The following is a 13090-nucleotide window of genomic DNA, read 5'->3' on the forward strand; positions in this document are numbered from 1 at the left end:
TCACAGATCATGTTGTTCACGTCTCATCTGACAGGCGGCTGCTGGACCTGATGCATGAGGTGATTGACCGGCACGGTGTGATAATGCTCAACAGTGCGGGCAACCACGGACCAGCACTTTCAACAGTCAATGCCCCAAGCACCATGCCCACTTCCTCTATTATTGGTAAGTGGACCGCTTTCATTGTCATGCACTTGACAAGTGCACGACAATGCACTTGTCTGTAACTGCTACCTCTAACCACTGTCTATTGACGAACCGGGAAACACAGCTACAGGTTGTGGCATATTCCATGTGTCTGCAGGCGCCTTTAGCTGCCTGCGAACCTAGTATTATGCCAGTGTGTGTACTAACTTAATCGTACTGTCATTAGGGTTGCAAAGTTTCCTAACCTTAACGTAGACTTCCAGACTAATTGGGGTCCCGGGGCATTGTAAGGCCTATGTGATGTCGAGTACGGTCTTCTGATCTTATTACAGCAACAATTTAGTGCATGGCAGGCAGTGTCTTCTACGCATTTTAGTGACAGCCATCAGCTTTGTCAGTGAGATTACATGCAGCAAGCTGTGGGCACACTCAGAGAGACATGCCGTGCCATGTGGCAGGCTTTTGCATGGCTGTCGAAAGCTACTGCATTGCAATTGCTGCAGCGATGTGCCTCAGTCGTGTTGCTTTTCTTTTTCAGAGAGAAAGGAATGATCTGAGAGCTTAGCGGCTGGCTGTATGGAATCTCGTCGATAATGCTGATGGCCACACATAGAAGTGTCAATGGCACTGCCAACAATGGGCTTGCATGTAACTGTTAACAGTTTTCCAGTTTTCACAAAGAGTAGCAGTCCCCTCTGAAGAACCAGGGATTTATTTGGATTTAAATCCAGAGAAACAAGAACTTGCGATGGTTGTGTTGCCCTGTTTAAGGTCGCCACACTGTATGCCAATGTGATGAACGCATCACCTTCTGCAGTTACTGCAGTTAAAAGTTGTTAGCTGTCCTTAAGTGCTGCTGAAACGTTTTTATTTAGACAATAAAATTTGGGGGCGAAAAGAGGTTGAGAGAGAGCGAAGCTTACTCAGCACAGCCTCTAGTCTGAGGTAATGAGTGATGGTTTTTCTTACTTTTTGTGATACAGTGTTTTAGAGAGTGACGTAGTCATTGAAGTGAGAATGAGTGCTTTTCCTGCACCTTACTTTCTGAGCTGTTTCAGTGCACCAAAAAGAAGGGTGACTTTCATGAAAGCTGTCTGCGCAGTGTATGAGCGTGTAGCACTGAGTGTGTCTTGTTCTTCTTCTGTCTCCCGTTGTGTGCCGCCCTTCAGCGGTGGGAGCTTACGTCTCGCCAGACATGATGCTTGCCGAGTACTCGCTGCGGGAGAAGATGCCCGGCCTGGGGTACACATGGACTTCCCGGGGACCCTCGTAAGTCACAGACCGCTACGCTTCTCGCTTATGCACCGTTGCTGCGTGCAGGTTTGATTCTGACCAAAACTGCAAAAATGGGCTGAAATAGGACAGCCACATGGGCGAGTTCGTTAAAACTCATTTTAAAGAATAAAAAAAAAGCATAAAAGGACAGGAAGGTGCACACTAGGGCTGTTTCATGAACGCAGTTCTCGTTTTTATGCATGCAGACCAGTCGACCCAAGGAATTCACGATGTGTAGAACATTAGAATTAAGGGCTGCAGATGCCATTTAATTGTTGGTGTTTCTTCATGTAACAGAATTATTTGCATCAGACACAGTAATAATGTTTAGGACCTTAACCTGCACATGTGCAGTGCTGGTCTTGTTTTGTTTCTTTGGTATTCTCACAGTATGCTTGTTATTTTCTGTGGAATAATCATTACAGTGTTAATGTGTATTTATCTTTTATTTGCATGATCTTGGTGTGTTTCTTATCCTTTTTAATGAACTGCATACTTAAAATGTTTTGCGCATTTACATAATATTAATGTGTCTGGATTGTCACATTTTTTTAGATTCTGTGCTGTTGGGGGCTCTTTCTGCCATTCCCATATGTGAATAACAATGTCAGACTTCTAGTAAAGTGTGTGACCTGTATGTCATCAACCACATCCACTGTGCTTTGATCTTGCACTATCACGTTAATTATGAGCTACAACGTGCAAGCTGTGGCCTGAACAACTCTTTCTAGAAGAAAAAAAGTGGAGAGGGATTGGCCATTCCAACAGTGCGCATACCCTGGTGCTTTCGTACTGCATGCTTCGTCATGGCACACCGCTGCCCTAGCTTCACAATTATTTTTTTTTTGCTTTTTTTTTTCGTGATGTAGTGATAGCTGCTTGGTGGGTCATTGTTTATTTCTTTGCGGAAAAAGCAGCTGACGGAAAGCAAGGGGGTACGCGCATTGCTGGAATCCGAAACCTTATCCCCTTTTTCTTCTCGGTAGCGGCGCTCCAGCCATACCTCGCACGTAGCAGCTCGCATTGAACATCATGATATTACAATGCGTGTCCTCCTGCAGTAGTACTGGGGTTGTGGTGAGTGACTGTGGCGGTGGGGGCGGTGGGGGGCAGCCCAGATGGTGACCTAGGCGTCAGTGTGTGTGCCCCCGGTGGCGCCATCACGTCGGTGGCCAGCTGGACCCTCAAGGGAAGCCAGCTCCTCAACGGCACCTCCATGAGCTCCCCACATGCAGCCGGGGTTGTCGGTGAGTGTGCCACATCTGCCTGTGGAGGGGGGCTCTTTTTTTTTTTTGGCATCAGCGCAAGTTGGGATTACTTGTGTTTGGTCGGTCGGAGGTTTTGGGGCCTCTGTCCTGCCGTGAAATTACTTGAGCTGATCGTGTTGATTTGTGTTTATTATTAAATTTTTACGACACTGCAGGCCCAAGGTGTGGGCCCTTGCAGAAGAGGTATCAAAGAGTTCATACAACACGCACTGTTGTAAAACAGCAAAACAGTAGTGAAGAATGTTAAACCATGAAGAATGTTAAAAATTTACATCATGACACAGCAATGAGTACGAACGGCGTTAACCGGGACAATAAATGGTCTAAACAAATTGTTAGAGCTCTTGAAAAAAAACATGTAATTATCATATGTCTATGTATTAACAAATAGTTTTCAAGAAATGCTTTATTAGTCTGAACTGATTTAGGACTTTCTTTGTTGTCGCTGCAATGCTGTGCACTAGCTCCTGCTGCTGCTCTTGTGTGAATTGATCAGTCGTACCGTTGTCACTTCTCTTTAAAGAGGTCCAAACAGCATTCACTCAAATTTTTACTTTGTTCAACTGACAAATGCCACACACATTTGAAGGAATGCGCTTTCTGGTAGGACACTTTTTTCTTAGAGCCTTCAAAATCTGCTAGAGTTCTTTAAAACTCTGCTAAGTTCTAGCAATAAACGAAATAAGTAAATAAATAAAATAAAATACAGTGAGCAGAAATTTTCAATCAGTAACTATAGCAATCACACAAGTGCTATAAAAGCAAAAGAGTACCTCCGCAGCTGTAGATGTAATCACTGAGAAATGTGGGAAGTTTGCATTCTACGTCATTTTTTTTCTAGCCCATGCTTTCTGGCCAAGTCCTAGGGCTTGCAGCACATTGCAACACTACCTTTTAGATAGCCGCATGCCCAGAGCCGTTGGTCCATCATGGCATACTTGGAGCACTAAGAGACCATAGATATTGTTACGCGAATGAAGGATTAAGTACTGGAGACTATTTACAAGTATATTTACAAAAGATAGCTGCAGCGCTGGCCAGATCAGCCGATAGCTCGAGAGCCCAGTGCAGTTCGTCTTCTTCGTCTAGGCGCCCGCGTGCATCGTCCAGAAGAGACACACAATATGCATGTAGCATAATCCCCGGCGGCAGAAGCACCGTCCTGGTGCGTCTAAATATCAGTGGGAACAGGAGGGTAATACGGTTTTAGGTGTGCTACATGCACAACGTCAGTGGAAGGCGGGACAGATGAGGCACTGGTACTGACTGGGGCTATTTCATACTTAACTGTAGTCACGGCACGCAGCACTCGATATGGGCCTGTGTACCGAGACGGGAGTTTTTCAGACAGGCCAACGTGACGAGTCGGTGACCATAGGAGTACCAGGGATGCAGGCGAAAAGTGAACATCTCTGTGATGTCGATCGTACAAACGCCGTTGGTTCTCTTGGCAGGTCAGGAGGCGAGCGCGGGCAATTTCGCGAGCTTGGGCTGCCCTGGTGATGGCGTCAAGTGCATATTCGCTGGTCTCTGCTGCGGCGGATGGAAGGGATGTGTCCAGTGGCAATGTGGGTTCTCGGCCAAACAACAGAAAGAACGGGGAATAGCCAGCAGTGTTGTGACGCGAAGAGTTATATGCAAATGTAGGACAACGGTAGGACAATGTCCCAATCAGTATGGTCAGACGAGACATACTTTGCAAGCATGTCTGTCAGGGTTCGATTGAGACGCTCCGTGAGACCATTCGTCTGTGGATGGTAAGACGTAGTCAGCTTGTGCCTGGTTGAGCAGGACTGCAGGATGTCGGCGATGACTTTAGAAAGGAAAGTCCAACCACAGTCAGTGAGCAGTTGGCGTGGAGCTCCATGCTGCAGAATCACGTCGCGTAAAAGAAAATCGCCGACATCTGTGGGGCAGCTTGTTGGAAGCACTCTGGTGATGGCGTAGCGCGTGGTGTAATCTGTCGCCACAGCGACCCACTTGTTGCCAGACGTTGATAGAGGGAAAGGGCCAAGTAAATCCAAGCCAACGCGAAAGAACGGCTCCGAAGGAATGTCGAGCGGTTGAAGGCACCCGGCACGGAGCGTCGATGTTGTTTTTTGGCGCTGGCATTTATCACACACCGCAACGTATTTCCGGACTGAGCGGGCAAGGCCTGGCCAAAAGAAGCGTCGGCGAATCCGGTCGTAGGTGCGGGAAACGCCGAGGTGATCTGCCGTTGGTAAGTCGTGAAGTTCTTGTAGAACAGCTGACCGGAGGTGCCGAGAAATGATGAGGAGTAGGGCAGGATTGTCGGGGCGGACGTTGTGGCGGTATAGGCACCAGGCAGCCGTCGTATGGCGCCAGTGGCGCGCCGGCGATGTGTTGGCGAACAGCGCCGCGAGCGGCAGCTGTCGGAGCACTGGCATGTGAAGCAGACGACGGGATGAAGGCGCTCACGGTGCTTCCAGTGATTTCGCACTGCGGGTTTTAAGGGCTGACGTACCGGAAAACGTATTTTCGTGTGTTTACTTTGAGAAAGGTCGTCACTTGTACGAGGCAGATCACATTCATAGCACCAGGTATAGTATATAACGCAGAAAATGAGCGCAAATTGCGAAACAAGTGCACCACGCGAACAGAGCACACCACGGCAAGCTACGACGTGGAACTCCAGTAGTTACGATCCAGATGTTATTTTGCTTTGTGCGTTAACATCGTCGCATATTTATTCATGAAAATAAGCGAAGAACACAAAATTATGGAAAAAAAGGGAGACGTAAGTCTCTTTTTTCTGTTTCTTCGCCGATCGCACATGTGTCATTGAGGTCCCGTACTCTGTTCATCGTAATTGTTTTTATCGTTACAATGATTCGCCATTTTTTATGTCTTATAAACTAGCCCAATAGTCATGGTCCATTCCATACAGCTTAGCGCAACGAGAGCCGTCGGTGGAGGCGATTGTGAACACGCGGCTGCGTTCGCTGTCAATGCACAGCAAGCAGTCATGTACCGGATGCAACCAGAGTTGGAAAGCGCGAAGAAGGAACCCTATAAAGGAACGACTGATAAGACTGCAAACTGCCACTACAAATCGTAGTGTTCGCCTTCGGTGCCCAAGCTCCGGAGCCGCTATACACGCGGAAGCGAAGACAGGCATTTAGACACGAAGCTCTTCCGTACGAACAGCTCTTTTATTATCGTTAGAACAACTAGACCACTGCAAAGCAACGTCGGATACGTACAGTCATCCACAAATGTTTGCGGACTATGGGATCTCAGAAAACATTCAATTTCCGAGCAGCCTGTAGCAGTAGTCGGCAAAACCGAGCATCAGAATGTGCACACATACTGGTAGAGGTTGTAAATGTGAAGACTAGGCTGCGCAAATATTGAGATTTTCTCAAATCTTGTGTTCGGTAAAATTTTGTGGTTCACTGTATGTACAGTGCTCAGCTATTGAAGCGCGATACTCGGAGCGCACGGCTGCCCCCGTTTTCTTTTTTCTTTCGCGCCACAGGTGAGCGCTAGGTGATCGCCGTGGGACCAAATGCAGTCATAATGCGTCACAAAGGTTCTCGCTTTCACTGTACACCACGATGCATCAGTTCGGTGTCCCCAGCGCTTACATTCAGTGCAACAAGCACCGGCGACCATGCGCTTCGCGTATCGCGTTTCATTTGCTGAGCACTGTACGTGCTGTTGCCTACAGACCACCCATATAGTCTTTCCGCCTGAAAAACGCGATGCCGCGATGAAAAACGATTGAATTGAGTGGCCTTAACCAGCTTCATTCATGTTTCAGTAACTCATCGTGCACGCAAAAACGCAGCATATTTGATCAGATTTGGTTTCACACAGTGTTTCGGTAACGCAAAACAGAAAAAAAAAACGGCGGAACATACTAAATCGGCGTAGCTAGCGGCAGCGCCTGCTGCGCCCGGACCACCCGTCACATGCCATTACATTCGACGCGCCGCCGCATGAAGGCGCCACCAGTCCAAACTTATGCCGCGCCCGGTGCCTATAATACACCATCCCGGAGAACAAACAAATGAAGGGACGAATCAGAAGGCGAAGATTCCAAACGATCAATGATGGCGCGCAAGGTGGCATCACGGCGTTGCTCGTCGGCGACTTGTGGCAGCTGAGAAACCAAGAAAACGCAAGCGTCGGCATCGGTGTCAGGGTCGGCGGGTGGTTCGTCCACTGGATAGCGTGATAAGCAGTCTGTGTCTTGATGTAGGCGGCCTGACTTGTAGACTACCGCATAGGAATATTCTTGTAGCCGCAGAGCCCAGCGACCAAGCCGGCCGGTAGGATCCTTGAGTGAGGAAAGCCAGCAGAGCGCGTGGTAGTCCGTGATTACAGAGAAATGCGTGCCATACAAGTACGGGCGGAATTTAGAAACCGCCCAGACGAGAGCCATGCATTCACGATCTGTAATCGAATAGTTGCGCTCCGTTGCTGTGAGGAGGCGGCTAGCGTAGGCGATAACACGATCGCGTCCCTGTTGGCGTTGGGCTAAGACGGCTCCGATAGCTTGACCACTGGCATCGGTACGGACCTCTGTAGGGGAGGACGGGTCAAAGTGGGCCAGAATAGGCGGTGTGGTGAGAATGTTGGTCAGGTGGGCAAACGCGGCAGTTTGAGCGGGACCCCACGTAAACGGCATGTCCTTCTTCAGAAGATCAGTAAGTGGCCGGGCAATCGCTGCGAAGTCTTGAACGAACCGTCGGAAGTAGGAGCAGAGTCCTACAAAACTTCGTACGTCTTTGACAGACTAAGGTACAGAAAAAGATGTGACAGCACGAATTTTCTCCGGGTCTGGTTGGATACCGGAAGCGTCGACGAGGTGGGCCCAGCATTGTAATCTGCGACGACCGAAGTGACACTTCGAGGAATTTAGTTGGAGCCCAGCCTCACGGAAGACTTGAAGAACAGCTGATAAGCGCTCAAGGTGTGTCTTAAACGTAGGTGAAAATACGAGAACATTGTCTAGGTAGCAAAGGCATGTTGACCATTTGAACCCCTGAAGCAGTCCGTCATGTGCTCGAATGTGGCTGGGGCGTTGCATAGACCGAATGGCATAACTTTGAATTGATAGTGACCATCAGGGCTGACAAACGCGGTCTCCTCTCAGTCCCTTTCATCCACAGAAATTTGCCAATAACCAGACCGAATGTCTATTGATGAGAAGTAGTTGGCACCGTGGAGACAATCGAGGAGTCAATGCGAGGCAAGGGGTAGACGTCTTTTTTGGTAATTCGGTTTAGTTGACAATAATCGACGCAGAAGCGGCACGTGCCATCTTTCTTTTTAACAAGCACAACGTGTGACGCCCAAGGGCTCGACGAGGGTTCAACAATGCCTTTGGCAAGCATCTTGTGCACTTCATCTTGAATAATTTTACGCTCTGAAACAGAAACTCGATATGGCCGACGTTGAATAGGACTGGCGTCACCAGTATTTATGTGATGCTTAACAATTGAAGTCTGGCCCAATTGTTGATTGTTGAGGTCGAAGATGTCTTGATAAGAAACCAAAAGGCGACACAGAGCTGCTGTTTGTTCAGGCAATAGGTCCGCAGCAATCATGGGACTAAAGGTTGCGTCAAGGCAAATAGCATCCTGCGGAAATGAAGAATCGGAGCAGCCGTCCACTGAAAACACCGTGACGTGGTCATCTCCTACAGCACGCAGCGTTGCAACCGATATGCCTTGAGGTAGAACTTGCTTTGTTAGGCCAAAATTGAGGACGGGGAGGCATGTCCAGTTATCGGCGACGGTTACGACGGAGTGGGGCACAGTGATATCGCGCATCAAAAGGACATCAGGAACAGGTGAAGCGACGTAATCATCATCGGGCACAGGCAAAGATGAAAGCAAATCGACGAAAGTCAAGGTTTTAAGCGGCAGGCGGACGAAGGCGGTCGTACTAAAGTTGTTTGACTGTTCAGCACGAATATTCGCAAGTAGAAGAAGTTCGAGGCAAAGGGTACCGGTAGAACAGTCGATCAAAGCTGAATGAGAGGGGGGCCCCAGCCAGCAAGCTGAGAAGCTTATTGCTCTATACACTCCACATACTTTACAATGGGTCCTTGTACAATGTACTTTCAGCCATAACTGACCATTCTTCTCACTTAGTTTGGTGTGCCTATATTATTGGTGCAACAAATTTCAGTTTTAACATGCCCTGCTATAACAAGACTGTCTGCTACAACAGCCAAATTTTTTTGCAAGTTATGTCTAGATGGTGTAAATTAAGGGTGTGCGAACATCGAGTTTCACTGAATCAAATAGCGAATGTTTGAATAATTCAATTCGCGAATCGAACATATTGCGACGCTACCTGCTGGTCTCCTTTAGCCAATTGACGTTCCAGCCGAGCCGTTTTATCGAGTGGGCCTGGACTTGCTGGGTCCCTTTCCAATTTCCACGAAAGGCAACAAATGGATTGCAGTCGCTACGGATTATACCACTCGATTTGCAATTAAATTAAATTATTAAATTTAATCAAATACTCCCTGTAACAATATACTATTTGGTTTCTTGAATATTCAATATATTCAGTGTGGAGACCTACACAGTGCCACATACTATGTCGCGTGCGCCGCAGAGCCCCTCGTGCTTGATTTGCCCAAGCAAGCGTTTCACTTCGTTTTCGGTACAAAAGGACCACCGAGTGCGCCCCGAATGGGCTGTCCCGGCTGACGGGGTAGTGGACTTCTTCACTGCGAGTGCTCCCTGAGGTCGGCCCTGAAAGAATGTCTGAATTATCCCGAATGTTGAATTATTGAGTGTACCAAGAAAACGATAAACGAATGCCTACTACGTCAACACGCTTTTATTTATTGAATGAACAAGCAAATCCTGTTTCTATTTTGCACAAAAGCAGTGTGGAAGCCGCAATTCTCGTCATCTCGCTACTGATTAGTATTTGCAGCATTAAAGTCATTGCAACTTCCTTCGCAGCACGCGTCTAAATCCGAGACACACATTTCACTACCACGCACACATCCCGTTAATTTTTTTGCCATTGAGCTTGTCGCCAAAAGATCGTCCATCCATTGCGATGTAGCCTGCGCTCTTCACCCTCAACTGCTTCCACCGTGTCTATAACATTGCATGCGCAGCCATTACATTGAGTCAAAACGAAACTACCGTTTGCGTAACCGCTACGAACGAAACCCTGGTTGCCACCAACGCAATCATGGACGGCGACCACGCAGTTCTGAAAGCACGCGATCAACATATTATGCGTTACAATAAATGCAAGAATAAAGGCTATAAAGGCACAACCAGGCATGAAGCGTTCCGGTATTCCTGTTCACGTACGATTTCCACTGACGACTGTGGCGATGTGGACGTTTCGGTTGGACGCTAGCTTCATTTTTGCTATTTTATATCGCACATTTGCCATGCTCAGTGCTCACCGAGCTCCAAGAGTTGTCCGAATTAACCGATGTGCAGCCAAATACATCCTAATTAACTAGAGTTTGGTTTCATTAAATAATGCATACGCCTGCCGGGACCAGAGTACGAGTCCGAATGGTCCTATTTGCCGACTTAACGAGGGTCGAATTAACGGCGTTTTACTGTATCAGCGGCACATTGGTGTTTCGCTGATGAAGTTGGCCTGCTACAGTGCACCATTTAACAGACCCGACATTCTTGACAGGTATGTCAGTAGTGGGTGAGCAAAACAGTCGCAATGCCTAGACCAGTAAGCGAATGCTAACTATTAGCAGCAGAAACAGCGGAGGCAGGACGAATGAAGCAGAGCCTGCATCAGTGTTACTACATTCTCGTGTCAGCTGCACTGTAACAGAGATTTAACAACACAATGACCACAGAAGTTCTTGAATACTCTTGAATTTTTATCTCTGAAACCTGTACGAACACTGAGGGACGCTTTAATAATACATGATGCAGCCACTTGTGACAGTTTTAGGCATTGTATGGTAGCTGGCGTCGCCAACTCTTAGAGTTTCTTGTGACAAGTGATGGATAGGTCTTTCCAAATGTCGCCGAGGTTTTGTCAAGAGTGTATTAGGCTGTCACTGCCCCCAAGAAAGCAGAAACTCTTGCTTCAATTTATCAACTCCTCGTCAAGCAGTTCTTTGGTCTACTCTAGACAATAATGACGAGGCTGCTATTACATGTGTGCCTGCTTCAGCAAAAGTGTCTGGGCCTTTTTGACTGATTAACGGTGGCTGAACAAGACAACAAGCAACCCAAAGTATGCATATGAATAGGTCCCAATGTGCCAGGGCGCTTTCAGTTCTGAATACGAGAAGCCTCTGCTCGAAACCAGGATTTCTGCAAGGGGACTTTGTCTTCGGCAGAGCAACTTGCTTTTGTAACCTTGCCATGTGATCTTGGACAAGTAACCTCATTGAAACATTCATTTCGGGTGGAGGTTTCTCTTGTTTGTCTACTGTTAATTCGTGTGTCCATCTTCCTGTGACCCTTTTGCTCTGTGCAGATTCCTAACCTGTTTGAGGCATTGGAAGTTATAACTATAGCTTGTTGGGTGACTATGCAGCGCTGTTGCTGTCGGGAATGGTGGCCCGCGGGCTAGCGTACTCGCCGTACAGCGTCCGTCGGGCCCTCGAGAACAGTGCCCAGCCCACACGGGATCCCTTCAGCATGGGACACGGCCTGCTACAGGTGAGCAGCTCACGGTGCAACACAGTGCATTGCACTGTGAAGCGTTGCACTCAAGTTGACCAGGCTTATGCACTTTTTCCTTAAGCAAACAGCTGCTTGAACTTGTAGTTAATAATTTAGAGATTAATAGGGGGACCACTGTTGTTGCATGCACTGACATCACCTATTGAAATCACTTGGTAGGGTGGAAATATGTGTATGTGGCATATTCTGTGATAAGTCAGTGGACTTGTATCGCTGTAAAATTACTGCAGGTGGTGCCCTATGGTGTAAAGCACAGGGTCTGAGCTGTTTTAGGGATGTACTAAGACTGAAAACTGAAAACATAGAGCTCACTTGCAATTGAACTTCTGTATATAAGAAGGCCTTTTGCAAAGGGATGTTCAGCTTGGAGCCAGCGCTTAACACATCTGCTCGTGTAGATGAACCTACTAATCATGAACAAAACACAGGCCAACGCATGACAGGCACACACACTGTCAAATCATTAAATTACACAGCTGTCTTGTGGGCCAGCTGCAAGCATTTCTTCACACAGCATGAACGATTGTGTTTGCTGTAGCAATATTTGATGTAACGAATGATTTTTGGCAGTCCCATCAAATTTGATACGTTGCACTTTCATTTTACTTATGAATCTAAAAAAAAAGCATGATTGCTGTGTTCTGTTTAAAACCACTCATGCTTTCGTGCGTTCAAAGAGTTCTTGCATTTGTTAATGATCCAACATTGTACTTTAGAAATATAGTAACATGGTAAATAAGGTCTTCACCCACCATTTTAATGTGTATAGTGATCAGGTTCTTGAACCAAACACGAACCAAAAGCCCAGACCCGGGCTAGACTTTTAGCCGCAACTTGACCCAAACGCAAAACAATTTTCTCAGAATGTGCTTGAACCCGAACCGAACCTGAGCTGAAAGAAATAGCAGTTACTGGTTCAGTTACTGGTTAATAGCAGTTCAAGCATGTAAGGCAACAAAGGGTGCTCAGTAAATGAGGAATTCTTCAAAATAATTACTCATTCAGTTGGTGCACCTTTCTAGCACATTGTGATGATTGATGGGTTGCGTTGTGTGCGAGAATGGGGATAGATGATAGGTAAATGCTGGTAAGTCATCTTGGCACGGCACTTCATTCCTGAGCTTGGCCATGCCGGCATGGTTGTGTTCCGTGGCCGAAACATTGTTGCGCGGACTCCGTGGAATCAACATTTCTGTTGAAGCTGCTAATTCGGCTGTTAGGTCAGCTTGTTATTATCACTAGATAAATCGTAAAATGTATACACCAGGATACGCAAAGGGCAACAAAGGTTCTCGAGAAGGGAAATGAGGAAAACCAACGATTTCAGCAGCACAGCTCTTCGTTACCATAACACTGCACTTGCTAGTGAATCTCTTCACCTTCTCAGTGCACGCTAACAATGGCTGTAAGCAGCGTAAGAAATCTGCTTTTCTTGTGTGCGCTCATTCAACGCACTGTTGGCACCTCCAAGCAGAATACAATGCTCCTCGATTTCTACAAATCATTTCCGGGGCACAATATATGGGCTTCTGTCTTTTTTGTCTGTGCTTAGTCAACGCAAGACTCCGCACCATTTGCAGATGCGCAAGAAAGATATTCGCAGTGTTTAGCACAAACTTTCCTTGTTCATCATACAGAAGCATCAATATTCTCACCTGCTTTTATTTTTAAAAAGCTGGAAACTAAGGAAAAGGTCACTTGCTGGCTTACTTATTTGCTATCGAA

At 47.1% G+C, this 13090-nt stretch overlaps 1 protein-coding gene across 6 annotated transcripts in view; it reads left to right on the top strand.

Moving 5' to 3' along the window:
- LOC119441413 (tripeptidyl-peptidase 2) overlaps nucleotides 1–13090 on the top strand; it is a 141043-nt gene that overhangs the window by 44649 nt on the left and 83304 nt on the right. For all 6 annotated transcript variants that reach the window (XM_037706038.2, XM_049661242.1, XM_049661241.1 and 3 more), the window contains exons 9-12: nucleotides 35–165; nucleotides 1317–1416; nucleotides 2536–2669; nucleotides 11217–11341. In XM_037706038.2, the coding sequence (XP_037561966.1) occupies nucleotides 35–165; nucleotides 1317–1416; nucleotides 2536–2669; nucleotides 11217–11341 (490 nt within the window). The remainder of the gene's footprint in view (nucleotides 1–34; nucleotides 166–1316; nucleotides 1417–2535; nucleotides 2670–11216; nucleotides 11342–13090) is intronic.

Source organism: Dermacentor silvarum, chromosome 2 (genome assembly GCF_013339745.2).
Source record: "Dermacentor silvarum isolate Dsil-2018 chromosome 2, BIME_Dsil_1.4, whole genome shotgun sequence".
Lineage (NCBI taxonomy): Eukaryota > Metazoa > Arthropoda > Arachnida > Ixodida > Ixodidae > Dermacentor > Dermacentor silvarum.